Source organism: Perna viridis, chromosome 3 (genome assembly GCF_037379345.1).
Source record: "Perna viridis isolate PV_CMFRI_1.1 ecotype Kerala chromosome 3, ASM3737934v1, whole genome shotgun sequence".
NCBI classification, from domain to species: domain Eukaryota; kingdom Metazoa; phylum Mollusca; class Bivalvia; order Mytilida; family Mytilidae; genus Perna; species Perna viridis.
Window position 1 is genome coordinate 44,937,282 of NC_142447.1, and position 22,227 is coordinate 44,959,508.

The following is a 22,227-nucleotide window of genomic DNA, read 5'->3' on the forward strand; positions in this document are numbered from 1 at the left end:
TAATATTGAAACAAGGATCGCTGCAGTGAAATATTTAATGTATATATTTGTTAATTATACTAAAAACAAAAATTGAATACAAAGTAATTATACTCGAAAATATAATTTATAGGATACATTTTTTTATATTCTATGTACTCTTAAAGAGAAAACTTACTATAGTAATACCAGGGAATAAAAGACTTAAAAAACAACTATGTCAATGTTTGTATATCAACAGATACAATTTCTTATCTAGTACATTTTGAACATGTTGAATTCGAACGGAAATTCGAACTAAAACTTAATTGCTACTAAAAAATCCTTTTCCATTGCCAAACTTAAAGCAAAGTAATAGAAGATAATGAAAATCTGTTTTAATGTTGATTGTCTATGCCATACAATATGTTATATATATCTTGTCTACCAAATGATCAAGTGTTGAATCTTGTTCTATGGTTTCACACCTTTGTTGGAGTATTGACAATAACCTGAAAAAGAAATCGAAACTTAAACCACCACACCACTCGTATCACGCAGTAGGGCTTCTATAAAAGGGGCATGCAAACATTATTGTTGTTGTAGTACAGATAAGTTAAGTGAAATTGCTAGTTTATACAACCCATAAACACCCACTTGAGTATATATTTGAACGAAATGTAACAATGTATATTTTATAAACCAACGTCATTTGACCAATTGTAGCACACACACACACACACACACACACATTTAACTTTTTGTTTGCTATACTGTATAGTCATTGCATTTTTGAAAGCGATTTAAAATCAAACGTACTATAATTGCACTGCACGTATTTATAATTGTATGGGTAAGTCATGAATAAAATACTTCAAAAATAAACAAAACAATAATAAATTAATACTAGTTCACAATACATACCGTTTTCACTTCCGAGTATTGGTGTAGACCATACTCTCCGCTGCAAGTATACAGATATTTATATCAATATATCAATTATTGTAAGTTTCTTAATGAAACCTTTCATATTTATGGCTGCATAGGAATTGGCCACAAATTTAAAACCATTTAAATCTGCAATGTCTGTTGGGGTTTAACGTCCGAGCAGCAATATTTCAGCTATATTCAGACGATGAACATGAAATTGATGATAAAATTAACATGAAATGATGATGAAATGAAAAAAGGATGGGACACAAGGACAATGGGGTCGACAAATTTTGATTGCCACTGGAAATAGGGAGAGGTAGGTAGGGTCGGACAGTGTAGCCTCCTGTGGTGGAGCCCTATGGTTCCTACTCCGGGAGAATACCACAGTAGGGTTCTTTAACGTGCGAAGAACGTGGCATCTTTCCCAACACGGTGCACCACTATGGTTTGCGGTCAGGTTTTCCGTATTATAGCCTGACAACCCCAGCATGTAACACGCCAGGGGAACCCCATTCCACCACCTGGGGCACACATCCCAGTTGCTCTGGGCAGAGCGTCCTAGCCCCCGGCTAGGGTTCTGAGCACTATTTAGTCGCCTTTTACGACAAGCTTAGCGCTGCTGCAGGCCTATTCTTTTAACACCCGGACCTGCACGGGGCTAAAAAATCTGCAATAGCTGTCATTTTCGTAAATTTTTGTTTCTGTTGAAATATACCTTAACTTTGAATTATTTCTACTAAATTGTACTTCCCCTATATAACTTCACTTGATATCCACAAATAAAATACATTAAATAAATGAAATAGGTGTCTATATATTTATTGTCTTGCTAGACAAAAAATCGACCTAGATAAATCCATATGCATGTGACTTCTTGTGACCTTAATCCGCGCATGTGCCGTAAGGGTCGCTTCTTAAATGACAAATCTGATTGCAAAGCGAAAGTGGTTATTCAACGGTAAGACCGACGGACTCAAGCCGTAAAAGAAAAAAGTTCGAATATAACGCAAGGAAATTTACCTATTGTGACATAATGTGGCATAATATGGTCATTTTTTATTTGATAACTAATCAAGAAGTAGATGCAATGAAATGAAAACAAGACAAGTGCTTACCTGTATATCCCTTATTGTTATTTTTTTACAAAGATTAAAGTATTTTTAACCAAAGTAGAATCAAAACTGAACAAATTTGGCAGCTAATGCAGCTTTAGTGAAAAAAGTTTGCTTATTATCATTTATTCCATCTTGGAAAATATTATTTAAAACAGTGATTTATTCTTGCTTCCAAACGTTCCTATATGACCTGATTTGATGGTTCATCTTCATTGCAAAAATATAAATAGGAGATCATCGGGTAGATCTGCCACACTTATAGAATGGTGTTAATGGAATTCAATTTGAAAAGATTATTCATGAAATTTTTTTTTAAATATTACCTTACACACAACATATCAAACATGATAAGCAAATTAATATGTATATATGTACATTATATTGTACTAGTACTATTTTTTATGCGCGGGTAGCAACTGAACGTGAATCGGGCTTCAAAGTATTAACTGATTTAAGATTAAACCATACTATGGCAATTACATTTTGAACCCCCAAGATCAATGAAAATATACTATACAATTGATTCAGGTTAGCACATGAATTATTTTGAATAACTTAACGGTTTAATCACTTTTTTCCTTCAGATCTTGACAGATTTTTCTTCAGTAATGAGTGGTTTAAATTATTTCTCGAAATAGTAAAATCATACTAAAAAACCGAGGTGGAAAAGTAATTAAATCAACTATGGGGTGAAAGAGAAACGGTTTCTTCCATCAAATCTATAGAAAACCTAGAAAATGTAAAATGGCGGTAAAAGTCACGTCCATTTTAATCACCAATTTATAATGGAAGAAATGTAATTAAACAACAAATGCAACTAATCGCAGAATTGTCGACATAATTTGTATTTACATAAACTAATTGTGTTTTAACATTTTTTTGTTGCAAACAGAAACTTTCTTGTTATAAACATTTAACAGATACATGTAGCTTCCTTCTTTTTTTGTCTTTTAATTGTCACTTTTGAGTAATATCAACAGTCTACTACCATAGATATAAATGATTTTGGACTTTTATTATTTAAAAATAATAAACACAACTTTAGGTGTATCCTATATGCAATGTGGACACTGCACATACATTTAATTTCTTGCATTCGCGACATGAAGTACTTCTTGGAATATTAAAGATATAACTGTAAGTAAATAAAGACATTTCCTTGTTTCAACACAAATCTTCATTACCTCTACGATATTAAACTCTTTGACATTATAGAGTAAGAATGCACAACCAATGAAATACTTACAGCTCTCGTCCAATACCAGATTTCTTAAATCCACCAAACGGACATGTCGTTCGAAGTATATTATAACAATTAACCCTAGAAAATGAAATAAATATAACGCTGACTGTATTTCCTCCCTTTTTGCAGGAAATCAATGATTTACACATTTTAATATATTTCTATTTATTAAATTTTGTTTAAATTAATTCTGCTAGAAAATGCATTTTAATCCTCAGAGTAAACGTCTTTTCAGAAATCCTATAAATCAAATTAAACGTTATTAAAAAACAACAAAACAAAATAAAAACCAACTAAGCAATGCATGTTAGTTCTTCGACTTATTTACAAACTCACCAAACAGTACCAGCTTTGACCCTACTGCTATATGTCATGATTTTGTTAATATCTTTTGTAAAAACAGCAGCAGCTAAACCGTAAGATGTTTTGTTAGCCTTCTCAATCACTTCATCCATTGTTTTGAATTTTATGATCTGCATGACCGGTCCAAATATCTAATTGAATAAAGTATCATATTAATGTGTGGCGTTTTATTTTGATAAAACTACAAGTATATATTATTTATATGCGTATATGATTAATCTTAATGACCCTATGCAAAATATCAGTGCGAAAAATATATAAGTATTCATAAACGTCCAATAATTCTGTTTCTTTTATGTATATATATTTATATTTGCCTTATATTTTTTTTGCTTTTAAAAACAAAGTTTTCATACTCAATAAGAAAATGAGTATCAAACATTTAACATGTTGCCAGACTTTAAACAAGCCGTTGCGCCTCTGCATAAAATAGCTTGATTTAATTTTAAAATAGTGGGGATAATTAATGGTTGAATAAGTCCTGTTTTTTGTTTCTCTTCTCGTTTTCTTTTGTTTGTATTGAAGCCTTTCATGGAATAAAACCTGTATCAGCGGGCGAAAAACTAATTAATTCTATTGACAACACGCACCTCTTCTTTCCCAATCTTCATGTCCTCGTTAACATCAGAGAAAACCGTTGGTTCTATAAAGAAACCTTTACTTCCAAGCCTCTTACCACCACATTCCAACTTAGCTCCTTCCTTCTTTCCACTCTCAATCAGATTCAATATCTTGTCAAATTGATCTTTATCAACCTATATTTCGATTATTATATTACAGTTATGATTATAATACATGAAGGATACTAACCGAACCGATAAAATCTAGACAGTATTTAGATTTTCAATGTTGCTAAATAATTTTTTTCTGCACTTCTTAAATTTTTTTATTTGTTTTTCAATAGCAATTGAATTATATTTTTTTTCAGGGATATGGTCTTTTTTTGCTAGTCAAATTTACGATAAACAATAAATATAAAATATTATATAAATATCAAGGGATGACATATGAAAGTAAAGACTCAGATAATAAGATATTGTATTCTTGTTAAGACCAAATAAAATAAGGTTAACATCCCCTCCCGCTGCTAAAAATTACTTAAAAAAATTGGACGGGAATTTCAAAATCAGGATTTTTCATTTTAGTTTCTTGTATTTAGGCACTCTAATATACAAATCTTTCAATTCTTGGTGACCAAAATAATGTTTCTTCTCTGAAACTGATGTTGCTATGGATTTATAACATGTCTATACACTAAAAAGACAAAATAAGGTCAGCAAATATCTCGTAAGGAGTGAAAAATAAAAAAATAAAATCCTCCCAACCACCCCATATTTATGGTGAGGGTTGGATGAAACCATACAAAGCACGAGAAAGTCTGGGACTCGAGCAAGCCGGGATTAGCTTCACCTGCGATAGCACAAGAAAGTCTGAGACTCGTTCAGGCCGAAAAATTTTCCCCTGCAATAGCACGAGAAAGTCTGGGATTTGTGCAGGGAAGCATCTCAGGTCAGAACCAATTATGCATGGCCAAGAGTCTACAGCCCTTTAGCACCCCAAAATATATCAATTAGGCAAAAAGCAATCTATGATTAAATTCATGATTGTATATTATATCTAATTAAAATTCTTTCACACTTATATAGAAAATAAAGTGACAGGAGACAACCTTGGAGTATTTCTTGTATGTTCATCGAAGGATGGTAAGAGTGTTGAATTGTGGATGACTTGGCATTTGTAGTTTTTGTAGAGTCCTTGGATAATCTTATAATTTGACAGGGATTCCACAGTGTCTTAGTACCTTCCAAAGTGCATTTCTGTTGACTGTGCTAAGGCCTTCTTGAAGTCCACGAATGTTATGTAGAGGGCTGATTGCCATTCTCTTTACTCCTCCATGATAACCCGTAATGTGACAATTTGGTCAATACATGATCGACCGCATAGGAATCTGGAGAGTAGCCGAATTCCTCTTCAGTTTTTTTGCGGCTGCTCAGGTCGCACTTCTTTGGAAGCATAATGATGTAGCTTAAACTCCACTCTTCTGGGATTTCGACTGTTTCCCAGATGTTTTCAAACAGGTCATGCAAGGATATGTAGGGGCCCGTGCAGGTCCGAGTGTCAACAGAACAGGTGAAATACTGCTGCTCGAGCGTTAAACCCCAACAATTAATCAACCAATTAATCGAAATGTTGTAGGTTTTTTTCCGGGTTGATCTTCAAGACCTCAGGTGGAAATTTGGTTCGGTCCTGGGGCTTTTCCAGTCTTTATTCATAGGGCTTTTATGATTTTATCCTACGAGATTGGGCCAGTGTCAACATCAAGGTCTTCTCCAAGAGGTAGATCAGGAGCACCTGATATATCTTCTCCATTTAAAAGTGGTCGATCTAGGTTTGTCATCACATTGCCATCTTTGTCTTTCACTGGTTTGGATGTCTTCCTAACTTTCAGTTGGCATGTGATGTTGTATTCAGTTTTTGTGTCATTTCTGCCCATTGCATTCTTTGCTTTTGAAGCGAGATGTAGGTTCTTGTATTCTGTCTGTTCCTTTCTCTTTACTTCTTTCCTGATGCCTATATATTTGCTCGTCATCCATTCTTTCAGCAATCTTGTCTTGACCTGGTCAAATTATATCTTAACCGACCTACGCTTCTCAGTTGTCTCGATTGTATCGTCAGGTAACCGTCGCTTGTATTCCTTTTTTGAGAATCTAAGTTCTTCTTAGAATGTGGTGTTATATGTGGATTTTACTCTTTCCAATTGTTTGTCTACTGCGCCTCTTCCTCATGTTATACTTTCGCCTTCTAATCTGATCTTGTCTGGTTGCCATGGTTATCTTGATCTTAAATTTAGCCACCATAGGTTGATGATCGGATGCTATATCAGCACCTCGATAAGCTCTAACGGCTGTCATGTCACTCACAGGATTCCATTCGATGCATGATAATTTGGCCTTCATGTTGATTGAAATTTCTACTCCATGTTGATGGTTGCCATCCTCGTTTTGTGGTCCAGAGTACAGTAGAGTTTGCCCTGAAGATAGTATGACCGCTCCAGATGATGTCCATCTAACTTCTGGGATGTAATGCTCCATTTTGATTGCAGCCTGGGCAGCTTTTCCAGTTTCGTATAATGTCTTCGCGCTCCAGCTTGCATTCATTGAGGCAGTCTTAAGGGAGAAAATTTTCGTCGGCAGATGAAAAACTATAGTTAAGTGAAATCGAATGTGTTTTGTAATATATATACACATATCTCAAGAATATTTCAGGAATGTTGCATTGGCTTCAGATTATATAGTGAATATATTAATTAGTTTCGTGATTAAATGTATTATGTGAAAAATGCATATATAAAGAACGGTATGTACATGTGATAATTTTATCTTCAACAGATAAAAAGTGTTATGGAGTAATATTTATAGTTTAACTGTTCATGAAAGACGTGCATTATAAAGGTTTGACCAGGGTCTGCTTTAGTGGTGGTTCTAATAGTTGAAAGCTTTCGTGGTCATTAATTATATAAGACCAGTGCTTTCGCAACAAATACGAGATTGTGTGTATTGTTGGATGGTATTTTGTTACAAATGTTAATAACTTTCTATTATTTTTTTTTATTAATTTAAGTCTGAGAGCACACGCTCTGCTAGTAGGTAGCACAAGCTGTATATTTTGCAGTCCGGTAACTTTTTAATGAACTAAAACGTTTGAGATTGTGCATTAAGCACACTGGACTACTATTTTAAAAGTCTTCAGTGTCGTAAAGTGTCACTCTATTCCATTTCGATTTAATTGCACTTTCCTAAAAGAAATTTACTGAGGACTTAGATAACATATAAGTAAATTTGAGTAGTTCAGGTTTTTATTAGCAATATTAAATAACATTTGAAGTCGATCAAAAGACCCAGCCATCATCTCAGAGCAAATTATGTTTTGCTTGTTTCGGTAACTTTTCAACCATAAAGTTAATAATTCTTACGCTTGTAAGTCGCATATGTCAGGGCTAGGGACTGTCTTCATTGCACATCGCATTAAGAACTGATTCTAATAGAACAAATTAAAATATTAGAAGTAAGTTCTCATTGCTTAAAAGTATAGTATAGTCTTCTTTTTTCATTTCAAAGTTTTCAGCCACCTTAATTAGTTCATTACTGAACATGCTTGTATACATGCGTACATACGCTATAGGTAGCAAATAAAATAGTCAAGAAGTCTACGCAATTTTTACGATGGGGAATAATCGGACGGCATGGTATTCTTATTTTTTCTATATTGAAGATAAAACCTAAATTGGTTATAATGTTTAGTGGTAGTTCGTGTATTTTTTTAATCTTTCTAATAGTTTGTTTAACAAACTGGGTTAATATAACACAAAGGTCACTGGATATTGATATCCATTTAGTTGCTCATTATAATATTATGAATTTTTCGACTATATACCGTAAAATGTTAATATTAAAGACATTTGTTACATACTTCTTTATACATAATTTGACATGTTGAATTTTTTTTTCAAAAATATCCCAGGCCCCCCTCAATATAAAAATGGTCGGTGACTAACGGATAATTATTTCCGGTATATTCCAACACAAGTAGTGGGTATAAAATTGCCATTAGCCTTTAAAGAACTAAATACAGTATAAATTATGATTATCCAAGCAATAACATAGAAATAAGGTGAAGGTAAGCTAAAACGTATGCTTCTGTTTTACATACAAAAAAACTGTTATTTGGGGTATTCTTTACATTCATCATACGCTGCCAATAGTAACGTCGATCGAAGATCGAAATTGACAGTTCAAGCTGGATCATTTTTTTTATAGTAATTGTTAGTGCAAACCGACAATTTTCAATAAGTTAAAATATCCCAAAACAAAATACTTTACAAAGCATGTCATAGTTGGATAAATCGACAAAACCTAGCACGTTTGAGATTAATAGGTTAATAACCTGAGGACCCGAGTCATTTTTAGCGTCAAATGGATCTCCCACTGGTCTTTTCTTTGCTTTCTCTACCAGTTTCTTCTTAAAATCTTCATATATCTCTTCTTGAACGTATGTTCTCGATCCTGCGCAACAACACTGTCCCATGTTAAAGAATAATCCAAAGTGAGACATGTCTGCTGCAAGATCCACTATAATAAAAGACAATCGTTTGATATTAACACAAGGTTTAAATGAAAACGACTTTAAATAACACCCACGCCCCTCCCAAAAATACAATGAACAAATGTAGTTAAAACACAATTAATTATATATTTAAATTCACTCAGGTCAGTGTACTGCACTCAATATAAGAACAAAAACGCCCCACTAGAACTAAAAAACCCTTTCATTGTCAGGATTTATTTTGTATTGAAAACAGAAACGCCTCCTTAGCAGGAGTATAAATGATTGATATAAAGTAATTTCTTGTTTTAAAAAAAAAATTCAGCTACGCTAATCATTTCTACATAGTCATATTTTGGTTTAAAACATACCCTTTTCTATAAAGTATAATTACCTTATTTCAATGTTTATGTGATGATGAATCGTAGATTAAATAAACTAAAGGGGCGGAAAGGTGCCTTAGATTCAACAAAAAAAAAGTATAGTCATGTTTTTAGCGTACCATCCAACCTTTTGTATCAATTATGAATAAAATGTTGGAAAGGTTTTGTAAATTTTGATGAGTTATTATAGAGTGTCACATTATTGACATAGTACGAGGTTATAAATTATTCAAACTTCAAAAACGTAGTGAAAATATTGACCTATATACAAAATAGCATACAAAATTGAAAGATCTACGTATATGGGTGACCTTATTATGAACATACAACAAAGTCAGATTATTATATCATTACATTTTTATGGAACTTTATACTATGTCAAAGGATATCAGGGTGTGTGGTTTAATGTTTTACCATTTCATCAAAACCGAACAATGTCCTCAAGTATAGGTCAATGAATGCGTAGTTTTTTTTCAACAGAATCAGGTCAAAAGAAAATAACTCAAACAGTGACTTACCAACGAATTAAATAGGGGAATTATTTTAATAGGAGGTACGTTGTTTTGTATCATGTGTACTTTTATCAGATTTGTAAATCAGATAGTAACTGAAGGCTAAAAGAAGTAAACATTGTCAAATTAGTTATTTCAGTAGTTGCATAAATTGTACTATAAGTTTTGGTGTCAAATATTTCTTATAAGCCAATGAAATGGTTTTACTTTGTAACAAAGAAAGTTAGACTTACAATCAGCATCAGCAAAGACAACATTTGGACTCTTCCCTCCTAGTTCTAGAGTCACCCGCTTTAGATTAGATTTGGCTGCTGCTTCCATGACTATTTGTCCTACCTATTATAACAAATCGAATGTTTAATGTGATGATGACACTAATGTTCCTTGTAATAAATATTAATAACATTTTAATTATTTTTTTTGGTAAGAAAAAAAAACGCCAAGTACTGCGGTCTATTTCATACACCGAGAGAAACATCGGACAACAACATATTTACTGCTAATACGAAACTGTGAACTTCGGAAGTAATAACTTAAGTCATATTTTATTAAAAAAAATACAGACGACGGGTTTTTGATAGTACTATAAATATAGTAGTAACCTTGCAGCTGTTGTAGAAATTCAGCTAAGAACCCATGTTATTGATATCATTCTCCGTGTTTTAATTCGTAGGCAAACTTTGTTGTGGAGAAAGCCCTAAAGTATTTTACTTAGTATTCAATAAAGAATTTACAACACTTTTAGACGGGTTATACCTCAGTTGATCCAGTAAACGCTACTTTATCGATATCTTGATGGTTTGAAATAGCTGCTCCTGCGGTTGGTCCATACCCAGGTACGACATTCAGAACTCCAGGTGGAAATCCAGCCTATGTTTATAGAATAATGAAGAATTTACAGGTAATATGTCAAGATTTTACTGATTCTTGTACAATTGAAAACAAATATATTTCACCCAAAGAATAATGTGAGCGTTATACGGTGTATGCATATATCATACCGCTAGGTTAACTCATCTTAAAATTATTTGATAATTTTCGACTCTTGAGAAAAGAAGAGGGTTAGACACCATGATTAACAGTTTGTAAAAACAGGAAGTTTTCTTTTAATATTTGCTGTTACATAGATATTTTTAATGTGTGTTTGTCTTTGTAAGATTTATAGTGATAAAATTATATAGAACATGTTGACTTAATAACATATTACTGACGAAATTAATGATATCAAACGGGGATATGGCTTAAATTGATAAAAGATCATTTGAAACGAGCCTATCAAATAAGACTTTCTAAAATCGTTAATTTCATCTTTGGTACAAAAGAAAGAACTATTGATTTTCTGCTATAATATGCCTTTGTATATACTATTGTACTCTACCTCTTTTGCAAGTTGAGCAGTATACAGAGCGGTAAGGGGAGTTTGTTCAGCAGGTTTTAACACGACAACATTTCCACAACAGAGAGCTGGCCCAATTTTCCAAGCCATCATCAATAAAGGAAAGTTCCACTAAAAAGAGAATGACATTTAAATTAAAGCTGAAAAATAATTTATTATGGTGTTATATGCATTAATAAATACAAGCTAATTATGACAATGATTAAAGTAACGTATACAATCATGTTTGCAGTAATATTTGTCTTAATACCCATTAATTAATAATTAATAACAATTATGATGCTATATAACTGGTATTTTTTTTTATAAATTACTTGCAAAGAAAATCTTTTGGTGGATTCTAATATCTATTTAGGTAATAGACAACTTACAGGAATAATCTGTCCACATATTCCAACAGGCTCATGCTTGGTATAACAGAAAAAGTTACCATCTAATAATTATAAGAAAGGTAATTTCATTGTGAATAATATGATTCAGGAATAACCTGTAAGAGGACGAAGTTGGATATATTGGCATTTTTAAAAATGATTGTGCCTTCTACAGTTACATGGATTTTTCCTCATGGCTTTAAGTGGGAGCTATAAACGTTTATTTGGTTAAAGATGTGAAACTAGTAAGATCCTTACTTTGTTTAGATATTCACTGAGCAGGATCTTCAATATACAGCATGATATGACTTGCAAGAAGTATAGGCGATGCAAGCCTCGGAGTGAGGATCGTACATAGTGTTATTTGTAGTAAGTCCTTCGATCGTCTCGTATTTTAATCTATTTTAAAGCTTTGTGTATTTTTTTCTGTCTTTTGATATACCCCTTCGTTTCACATCGTGATACTCTTAGTTATATTTTACATTAAAGAACTTACATGATCCTTTTATTATGAGATGTGTCTGCATATAAAATTTGTAGAAATGTTTTTCTAGGACTCAAAAAAGCTGTGCATGTTCGATAACATAACCTAAATTATATCTAGAACAACCGACAAATAAAAACAAAGTATGATTTCCTGTTTAATGGTGTGGTGTAAGATTAAATGGTTAATAAAGATTGCAAAAAAGTTTAGTTGCATAATTTCTTATCAGCTTGATTATTGGAAGTTTATGATGATAAATTATAAATGCCTTTGACAAAACTGTTTATAATCCCAGTTGGTTGTTACAAACATGTAAACATTGTAAAGTTGAATTGACAAAATAAAGTGAAGCGAGAATTTGAAATACTCAACGTAGAGAATAAGAATTATTATCTTGTAAAAAATACAACCTGCAAGTGACACTATGGTGAACATCATAGTAAAAAAGTTGAAAGGATAATCAAATACACGAGCATCACAGTTATACTAATTACGAGAGACAAAAATACGACAAACTTAATTAGATAAACATACACAACATAATAGCATATATCGGGCTATATCAGATAAAAACGAAGTGCACCATATATATATATATGCAGTATATATAATATATAAATGAGGATATTTAAGGATAAATAAAGTTTTGGTCTGCATTTTGTGTGTACACGGAAAAATTACAAAATATAAATGAAACTATTTGTGATAAAAAGATGAAAATTAAATCAAATATGATATACAAATGCACAGTTAAATGTATTTTTTACATAACTTTATACTAGTTTGTTGTGGTAAGACACTTCCTTTTTTAAACACGCAAATTTGTTCTTTTGTGATACATATACTGTAACAACTCTTCGTATTTCTATTTTTATATCCACCATTAGAGTAATTCAAAGCTGGTCATAACATTCTGACCACTTTCACCATGAAAATGAATACGAATGGTTGCTTTATAGTTATAAGATTATACATGTACGAAATGTCATATCAGTACGTGTATGATAAAATGAGATAGGTGTAACATTAGAGATGTTACAAGCTAGAGATGCCTTTTCAATAGAGTGTGAACAGATAATGTCCTAGGTCCTGGCAGAAAATTCCCTAGGTCTAGGCAGATTTGTGACTAGTTCACTATAAGATTAATTCATATAGGGACAGGCAACTGCCCATACATTGTGAAATCATATCTTGATTACCAATAGGTATGGTCTTTCCGTGGACTTTGTCTGCCCATCCTGCAAAGTACCGGAGACATTTGACGGTGTACGGCACATCAATAAAGTAAGAATCCTTAAATGGTTTACCATTATCCAGTGTCTCCAAGCTCTGAAATTTGTACCAGAAGTTTATGGTAGCCTGCTTTTTAACAATACTTTGCTTCTACTAGAATATGGTAAATTTACAAAAAGCTGAATTTAAATAAATACAAAAATTGACAACCAAACAAACTGTTCCCAAAATGATGACATTATTTTCTTAAACTTTGTAATTAACTTGGTGATTTGATAGCCCATATAGAGAAAATTATAAAAATGTTGATATGATACAGTAGTTCAACTTACAGCAATATACACAGCATCTCTCTCAATTAAATTGGCCAGTTTATAGATGAGTTCTCCACGGGAGCTTTCATCCATAGATCGCCATACTGAATCTGGTTTGAATGCTGTCTGTGCTGCCTTAACTGCATCGTCAACATCAGCCTGTGATCGTTTAAACAATAGTAACAGCAACACTTTTGAAAGTTGCAAACGAAATTGTTTTCAATACCTTGAAAGAGTAATCAAGGAAACCGAGATTCGAGTGGATAACTAATGAATATATACCAAGTTTAAAGACTAAACAGAGAAAACAGACACACACAACGAAACATTGAAATAACCAAAATAATACATACAAACAGAAACAAAAGTAAATGAGCAACCCGGACTAGACTAATAACTGGAAACATGGAACAGGTGCACCGGTAGGTTAAGTGTCCTCTGCAATTCCAAAAAACACGAGATGATCATAAATGTCACCACTGGAGTATAGAAGAAAGAGGAAATGTTCTCATTGTGCAGATGGATACACCAGTACGATCGTGCGAGTTCATGATGACGATCATAAATCTTATGTAGTGATGTCTTTAATCTTGTAGCAACATATTTCTGTCTAGTTGCAGGAAACCTGTCACGGTACAAAAAGTCAGCGTAGTTACGGCAAGCTCTGGCCCAACGTACAAGTTGTGACATGAAAAGTCAACACGCAGATGCTAAAGGGATGTCGCCACAGATGACAGGAAAATTGACAATACGAAATGATAAGTCATCGCGTTTGTCGTATAGTTTGATGTGCGATGTTATAAAATGTTCAAAACTCATATTTCAAATAACTAAAGGCAAAGGGCAAGAAAGGTACAAATCGACACAGAATAATTTACACGCAAATGTTGATAATGTTTAAAACAACTGGTTGATTTACTTTGTCAAATCAAAACGTTCGTTTCAAAATCGCCCTAGAGGCTGCAGACAATCCATTTGTAATAGTGTTTGAGTTTATGCGATGTTATTTGATTGTTATACGACACCTTATTGAATATAATTTGAGAATTTCTAAAGGCCGGACTGAAACGGCAAGTGAGTCTGTCACTACATAAAGTGCGACCTGCAATTTAATCCTTCCATAAAAACAAACCTTATCACCTTCTTGAACGTCAGCTATTTTGTCTCCAGTTGATGGGTTGACAACGGGGAACGTCTTTCCGCTAGCTGAATTTACCCACTCATTGTTGATAAAAATCTGTTACAAAATATGACTTAGATTAAGATTGAATGAATTCAATTTTTGTTAACTACATAAAAATAGTATAGTTTTCAATATTTTAGTAAAAGAAAAAAAGAAAGAAAGAAAAGGAAATATAAGTACACTAAAACAGGCTTAATTAGTAAAAGCCAATGTATCTTTTAAAGCTTATAAAGAGAATTGATGTTACCTTACTTTCCAGTTAATCGATTTATTTTTTATACGCAAAATGAATAAATATACATATCAGTTTTTGTTAGCAAAGACTGGGTAAGTAAATTGTTTGAAAGGTATTTCCAATTTCCGTAGATGAATATTTCAGAACGATACTATGAGTAGAGTTGTTTTTTTTTTAATTCGGGTTAACTTATTGAAATTTCATTCTATGCCATACATACATATAACTTTAAAGTGATAGTTGCTTCAACCGAGTTTTTTTTTTTTAGAAATTCCTTGGTTATAATTATTTTAATATGGGATAAATACTGCCGAGTAACTGTTCAGATGGAATATTTTTGGGTTTCCTGTTACATTTTGTATGTAGATCGTCTTAATTTCCTGTGTTTAGGCCATGTTTTTGGATTTTGGCATATATGAATTATCTTATTGCTGACGCTTCGGTATTCTTTTTACCAATACATGAAACAACAAAAGTGATTTTGTCCCGACACATGATGTTTATTCTGGCTTTGGTTTCGGTCTGTTATGCCGAATTTCATCCAAATACACCATGTTGAAACTGTATGACACGAAAGACAGATGTATGTATTTGTAACTTAATTTGTGTATTTAAACCTGATATCAAGTTATACAATATAAAATAATGTCCATTTAGAATATTTGAAAACAGTCATAAAAAGGTTTAATCTATTGTAAAAATTAGTCAATGGAGTCAGTTACTTAACCATCTCTCTGTAGGTCAAGGACGTAACTGAGGTAATAGGAATAGTAAAAAATCTATTACTTCAGACTGCTTAAAAATGACCTTCCGTACTGTAAAAGCGATTGCAACCATAGTAAGTAGTAACTGATATTTCCCGTCCTTACCATGACAGTGCGCGGTGTACATATGAAATATTCATCCTCCTAATTAATATCATGCAAAGAAAAGTACAATTTCTGAAAACTACAATGTATGAAGGGAAAAGTGAGGTGACAAATTAAATGGATGGTCATATTAGAAAAGTAGAAAAAAAACTGTGAGCAATGCTCAACAATTTGTACCCCGCTCCCCTAGAAATGACCATATACACGGAAATCATTATTATAGGTTAGGTACAGAACCAGAAAAAAAAGATTTTTGGGGATGAAAGGTGTCAATGAAATTCTGATATTTTTTTCGTTGGATCATTGTCTCTTTGACATATTCTCAAAATCCATTCTTGTAATCATCAAAAGTGCTATGTATATGAAACCTCTGGAGTGTAAAATGGTTCAGTGAATGTCCTTCATGGCTTCGTAGTTTCTGGATAATAACACAAGTGTTAAATAAATTAAATAATAATATTCAGATTGGTGGTGAGAAATTTCTGTCGGAAAATTTCCCAATACCGCACATGCAAAAATTCTAAGTTGTTCGGAAAATAGGAAATAGGTGACCTAAAAAGCTGGAAAGGGGAGAGACGATACAAGTTATCATGCTAAAGACTTAACCACCCCCCCCCCAAAAAAAAAAAAAGAAATACAAGCATTCCTTCAAGGGTGTCTAAGAAATCCGCAACGGACATTCCCCAATACCTCACATGTAAAAATTCTTAGTCACTTGGAAAACAGGAAATACAAGACCCAGAAAGCTGGAAAGGGAAGACATGGTACAAGTCATTGTGCGGAAATATTATTGCGGACGGAATTACGGACGTACACACCCCCACTTTTCAAGCGGGATATAAAAATGCAAACTTACCTTTGTGTATTTGATATCGGGTTTACTAATAGGCATTGGTGTCGACATTTTGTAGTATCCTGAGTTATACTGACCGATCACTAAAATGTACCACTGTTAAATGCAAAAATATAAAATGGATTTTTAATGGAACGTTGGTCACGCAAGAATAAGTTTTTTTTTTAAAGAAATACAATATAACTTTACATAACAGGTAAAGTACCCCAACATTCCTTGACTATATGCAATTGCAATCTTTCTTCAGACACTGTAAGCAATCCATTTTACAGAAATATGATAAAACATCTTTTTTCAACATTTCTGAACTCATACGTTATGCCAGAGCTTGCCGTATCTACGCAGAATTTCTGTATCGCGCTAGACTTCTTACAATTAGGCTTCTGGAACAAAGTTATATTGCTACAAGATTAAAGTCATCACTACAGAAGATTTATGGTCGTCATCATGAACTCGTGGATCGTTACGGTGTGTCCATCTGCACCATGAAAACTGATTTATGCAACGTCATAGTTTTCCTATCCTCTTTCGTCTACCCTGACTTGACTTTTTATGAGCAACTCGGCGGGTGTTTCTAGAAAAGCAGAGGACGCTTACCCTACTGGTGAACTTGGTCCATGCTCCCAGTTTTTAGTGGAGTCCGATTGCTTATTTACTTTTGTTTCTTTGTATGTATTATTTTAGTTATTTTATGTTCTTTGTTGTATTTGTTTTTCATATCTGGCTTTGTCCGTGGATTATATTCTTTTGATAGAATCTTGGTTCCCTTGATTATTCTTTTACAGGTGTTTCTAGAAAAGTAGAGGACGCTTGTCCATGCTCCCAGTTTTTAATGGAGTCCGAGTTGCTCGTTTGCTTTTGTTACTTTATATGCATTATTTTAGTTACTTTATATTCTTTGTTGTGTTTTCCATGTCTGGTCTTTGTTCAACATTCTTTTGATTACCACTAGAACCTTGGTTCCCTTGATTACTCTTACATGAATGAAGCAGATACCTTTATTGTATTTAACAACATTCGACATATAATCTGTGATTTTACAAGTAATGAGTCAACTTGTGTTACCTAAGCAAAGAATGACATTGTAGAGACCTTATCTTTATTAATTACGATTTTATTGACAAAAGTTCATGCACATTTTTTGGTTGACAAATAACAACGAAATTATTTTTTGCAACCAGATTGTGTCACGTAATGTCTTGCAGCTTAGTTGTTTTATTGGAGGTAAGCCAGAATAAATACAGACTACTTGAGAAACCTACACATAGTGTTTCTCCTCATTTAAATATCTTTGAGACTTAAGGGCCAATATCACATGCTTAAAAAAAAAAGATTTATACCTCATGCCTAGGCATGTTCATTTCAATAAAAGGAAGTAAATAATCATCTCCTATGTTACTGCAGTACTTGATGAAAAATTAAATTTAATACAAATACTATCTTCTCATATTTCTATATCAATATGAAGGAATCATGTGCAATCTTTTATTTTTGTTTAGTTCAAAATTATTGAAAAAAATCAAAAAGGATTTTCAAAATGATACTCTTTTCTGAAAAATGTTGACTCGATATGATTATGATGGGCTTATGTCTGAAGAGCAAACACGATGTTTAAAGGCTTTTTTGAAATGAAACTAATAAAGGTTTACTCTCTTTAATAACTACTACTTTTATTTGCATCTGACCAATAAATACTTTATTGAGGATTTCAAATTTAAATGTCCAGAGTTTTAATTCTTTTTATAAGGGAATACATTAATAATGTGAATTTAGACACGAATTTCTGAAAGAGTCATCAAAGGAACCAAGGTTATAGGGTAATCAAAAGAATGTAATCCAGGGACAACGACCAGACATGGAAAACAGACATACACAACAAAGAACACAGAGTAACTAAAATCATACATACATTGTAACAAAAGCAAATGAGCAACTCAAACTCCACCAAAAACTGGGAGCATGGACCAAGTGCACCGGTAGGGTAGGCGTCCTCTTACTTTTCTAGAAACACCCGCCGAGTTGCTCATAAAAAGTCAAGTCCGGGGTAGACGAAAGAGGAAAGGAAAACTATGACGCGTTGAAATTGACTTTGAATTTAGTATTGACGGACACTGCAAGTCTGCTTGCAGATCTTTTCTATAATGTTAGGGGACAGGATTAATCCGAACCTCAATCTAGCCTAATAAACGAATATAATACAGTTCTTTAAAGTCAGTTACCACTGTATATATAGATGATGTTGGTTTTGCAGACACGTTGAAGTGGGTCTTTATTTTGCAATTCGCGATAAATTGATGCTCACCAACTGTACTCATGACAAACATGAAGATTATGATTTCCCTATCGTTAACAATCCCTTTCTATGTAGAAATGTTAAGCCGCACACAAACTAACACTAACACACATACATCTCGTGACAAAGTAATTTCTTTAATGACTGTATAACCCCTTCATTTACCTATGTAAAATGTTTAATGCCATCTTTTCTTTGCACATGACTTTCCGCAAGCTTATATAAAGCTAAAAAATGGAATTTTGGGAAATATTTTGACCAAATTCATTGCGTTTACATTAAAACAACGCAATATGTGTCTGTGCTCGTCTACAGTTCAAAAACCATATTTTGCTCATTTAAAAATGAAATAGAGGCTACACCAACTTAATCAATATTGTGTAAATGTTACCCATATTATCAATAATGCAACTTGATAATATGATGAATACTAATCTATCAATAATTGCTATTATTTATTAAATCAAGGTTTCATATACATTAAAAATTCAATAATGACGCATTATATTACCTAAGGATCAATTTGCTCTGTCACCAAAACTCGTGCAAGCTACACACAATCTACTTCTCATTTTAAATACGTGCACATTTTACAGTTTTTAAACGAAACCATTCGTCAGTGATTGCAGTGGTGTACTAAATTTAGTGGCCTAGTGAAAGTAGTTTTCATTTGAAAGTAATCCCACCTTTCTTCTTCTCCCGTACTAAAAGTACTAATTCAGAAAATCCAATGATTTACTACAATTTTCTTTCAAAATGAGGTATCACACGAAAATTCCAATTAAAACCAATATGTCAGTAAGCACATTGGCCAGAATGGATATAATCTGGACCTTCTCTATGTTCAGTAATCAATGTAATTTCATATGGACTAGATATAAGACCATAATGAATTAATTGGACAAAAATGACGAAGAAACACTGTGCAAGAAATACAAGTAATATATAAGACACGGACATCAGGTAACGGTAAATACAATAAAAAAGTAATAATAAAAGCGAATAGCTATAAATGCATACCTTCTAGAGAACTATACAATGTTGAAATACCAAAGCATAAATATGATTTAAAAACGGAAGTAAGAACAAGGAAACATAACATTGATGGCATCCGTTATCATTAACTTCTGGAAGGTACAACGAAATAATTTTATTGCGTAGTTACAAGGTAACTATGTACATTTCATTTTTGTAATTGAGTTATACATAAAATGCAAAATTTGTAGGGACGTATAAATTTATGCCTTGAAGGTTAAATTTGAAATGAACAGCTTACCCTACCGGTGCACCTGGTCCACGCTCCCAGTTTTTAGTGAAGTCCGATTTGCTCATTTGCTTTTGTTACTTGTGTATGTATGATTTTAGTTACTTTATGTTCTTTGTTATGTATGTTTTCTATGTCTGGTCTTTGTCCCTGGATTACATTCTTTTTTATTACCGCTATAATCTTGGTTCCCTTGATTACATTTGCATTTCATGGTTTCAACAAATCATGGTTAGCTTCTTATTTTTCTCTCAAAACACGCCCTCGTAATAACTAAATTAGAATAAATAAATTAGAACAAAGCTATGGTGTCAGATTGTTAACTGAATATCAAACTGGTTAAAAATAAGTTTTATACTCAGCAAAAGTTAACCAATATGCCATCACTTCTATAGACATCATGTAACTAAATGTACTGTTTATCTGACAGTTATCCAGTAATCGCCACCGAAAGTGCATTTGTAATTTATTTTTTGAACATTTGTTTCGAAAAATTCAAGGTAACTAATGCTAAAAAACTGTTAATGCACTCTACAAAACCAGATCAATACATGTTATAGTGGCTTATGTAAGGAAAATTCCTACATGTAGTTATTTGCAAGAGTTTATCAGTTTATATTGCAATGTAGTACAAAGAATACAGATTGGTAAAGAATCTAGATAATAAACATTATTGATTATAGGTAAAAAGGTGTTGACTCATATATAACTCTTTGGATATCTTAACAGCAAGTATAATATATTTGTAAAATACGACATGTCAAGCAAAGACTCTATTATTAGCTGTTATTTTTCTTATTCATTATTATTAAACATGCCACGCTAAAATGTCCGCTAAAAAATGACAACGACGCTTAAAAACTTAAAAGTAAGGACACACACAAAAAAAAAAAATTGTGGTATTAATTTCTGTGAATAATTTATTTTGTTTAACTAAAAGATAACAATGATTTCCCATTTTAACTTACATGAACCAGATAACTTTGAAAATAAATCATACTTTATGAAAGGGAATAAACTCGATATTAAAGGTTGTCCCAGTCCATATTGCCCGTTTGTTCGGTTTTAGTTATTAAATATTACTTGTTTTATCTTTTAACATTTACGATATGATTATGAAAGGCACTTTAAAAAATGTGATACTTAAATATCAATGCAAGGACTGCTATAGCCAAACTTAGTTTTGAATTAAGGTCACATCACAACCAAACAAGAGGCTCCCAGGAGTCCGAATCGCTCACCTGGTTAAACGTTTGCCTTTCAAGGGCAATAACTCTTACAAGGAGTTGTCCGACAATTTTGACTCCAGGAGGACTTTGGTAGGACTTATCATTCATCAATTGAAAGTTTCATTCTATCTATTAATAGTTTTCAAGATATTGACTGAAAACTGTAAGTCATTTTACACCTTTCAAGGGCAATAACTCTTAAATGGAGTCGTCTGACAACTTTGATCGCTTGGAGACATTTTTAGGCCTTATAATAAGGATAATTTCCGCAATAGAAAGAAATTGGCTAAACCTAACTGCTTTGGAAATGTATGCAAAAAACTACTGTATCACCCTTACGTTCTTTTTTTATTAACAGGTGCCATCTTTTTCACCAATCTAAAATCCAAACGGTCATTTTGTTCAGAATACCCTAAAAACAAAAATACCGACTTTCATTGAATTCTATACAGTTGTTTCTGAGAAGATTTTTGAAAGTAATAACATCAAAAACAGCAAAAAAACGTCCACAAAGGGCAATAACTCTAGCATGGGTAAACAGATTTTCAAAAACTTGACCACAGATAGATCTCAACATGCTGCATCCTTTTACCTATGTCCAAATTCGGTTAAAATTATATGCAAAAATCTGCTGACCCAAAAAACGCCCAAAAAGGACAGTAACTCCAACATGGGTCAACAGATTTTCACCAAAATTTGACCAAAGATAAATCCCATCATGCTGAAAACTTTTATCCATATCAGAATTTGGCTGAACTTAACGGTTTTGGAGATATGTGCAAAAATCTGCTGTCTGACCACTATGTTCTATTTTTAGTAAAGGCGGTCATGTTTTTCAACTGACCAAAAAAATCCAAACCCTCATTTTGTGCAGGATACTCTAAGGAACAATC

At 32.8% G+C, this 22,227-nt stretch overlaps 1 protein-coding gene across 1 annotated transcript; it reads right to left on the bottom strand.

The window, feature by feature from the left end:
* Positions 1–21: 21 nt before the first annotated feature.
* LOC148622442 (retinal dehydrogenase 2-like) lies at positions 22–19,990 on the bottom strand. The gene is made up of 15 exons (XM_088572348.1): positions 19,862–19,990; positions 16,552–16,644; positions 14,541–14,645; positions 13,427–13,567; positions 13,061–13,190; positions 11,378–11,439; positions 10,989–11,117; positions 10,367–10,480; positions 9,844–9,946; positions 8,557–8,741; positions 4,203–4,367; positions 3,586–3,743; positions 3,253–3,327; positions 883–922; positions 22–470 (listed from the first exon to the last, which is right to left on the bottom strand). The coding sequence occupies exons 2-15, from the start codon at positions 16,597–16,599 to the stop codon at positions 441–443; spliced, it is 1,485 nt and encodes a 494-aa protein (XP_088428474.1). The 5' UTR covers positions 16,600–16,644; positions 19,862–19,990; the 3' UTR covers positions 22–440.
* Positions 19,991–22,227: the final 2,237 nt, after the last annotated feature.

Coding starts and splice junctions, on each gene's coding strand:
- LOC148622442 (XM_088572348.1), bottom strand. CDS start 16,599: ATGTCGACACCAATGCCTATTAGTAAACCCGATATCAAATACACAAAG. Junction 13,191..13,426: donor GAGATGCTGTGTATATTGCT/GTAAGTTGAACT, acceptor TACAAATTTCAG/AGCTTGGAGACACTGGATAA. Junction 471..882: donor AATACTCGGAAGTGAAAACG/GTATGTATTGTG, acceptor TTTCTTTTTCAG/GTTATTGTCAATACTCCAAC.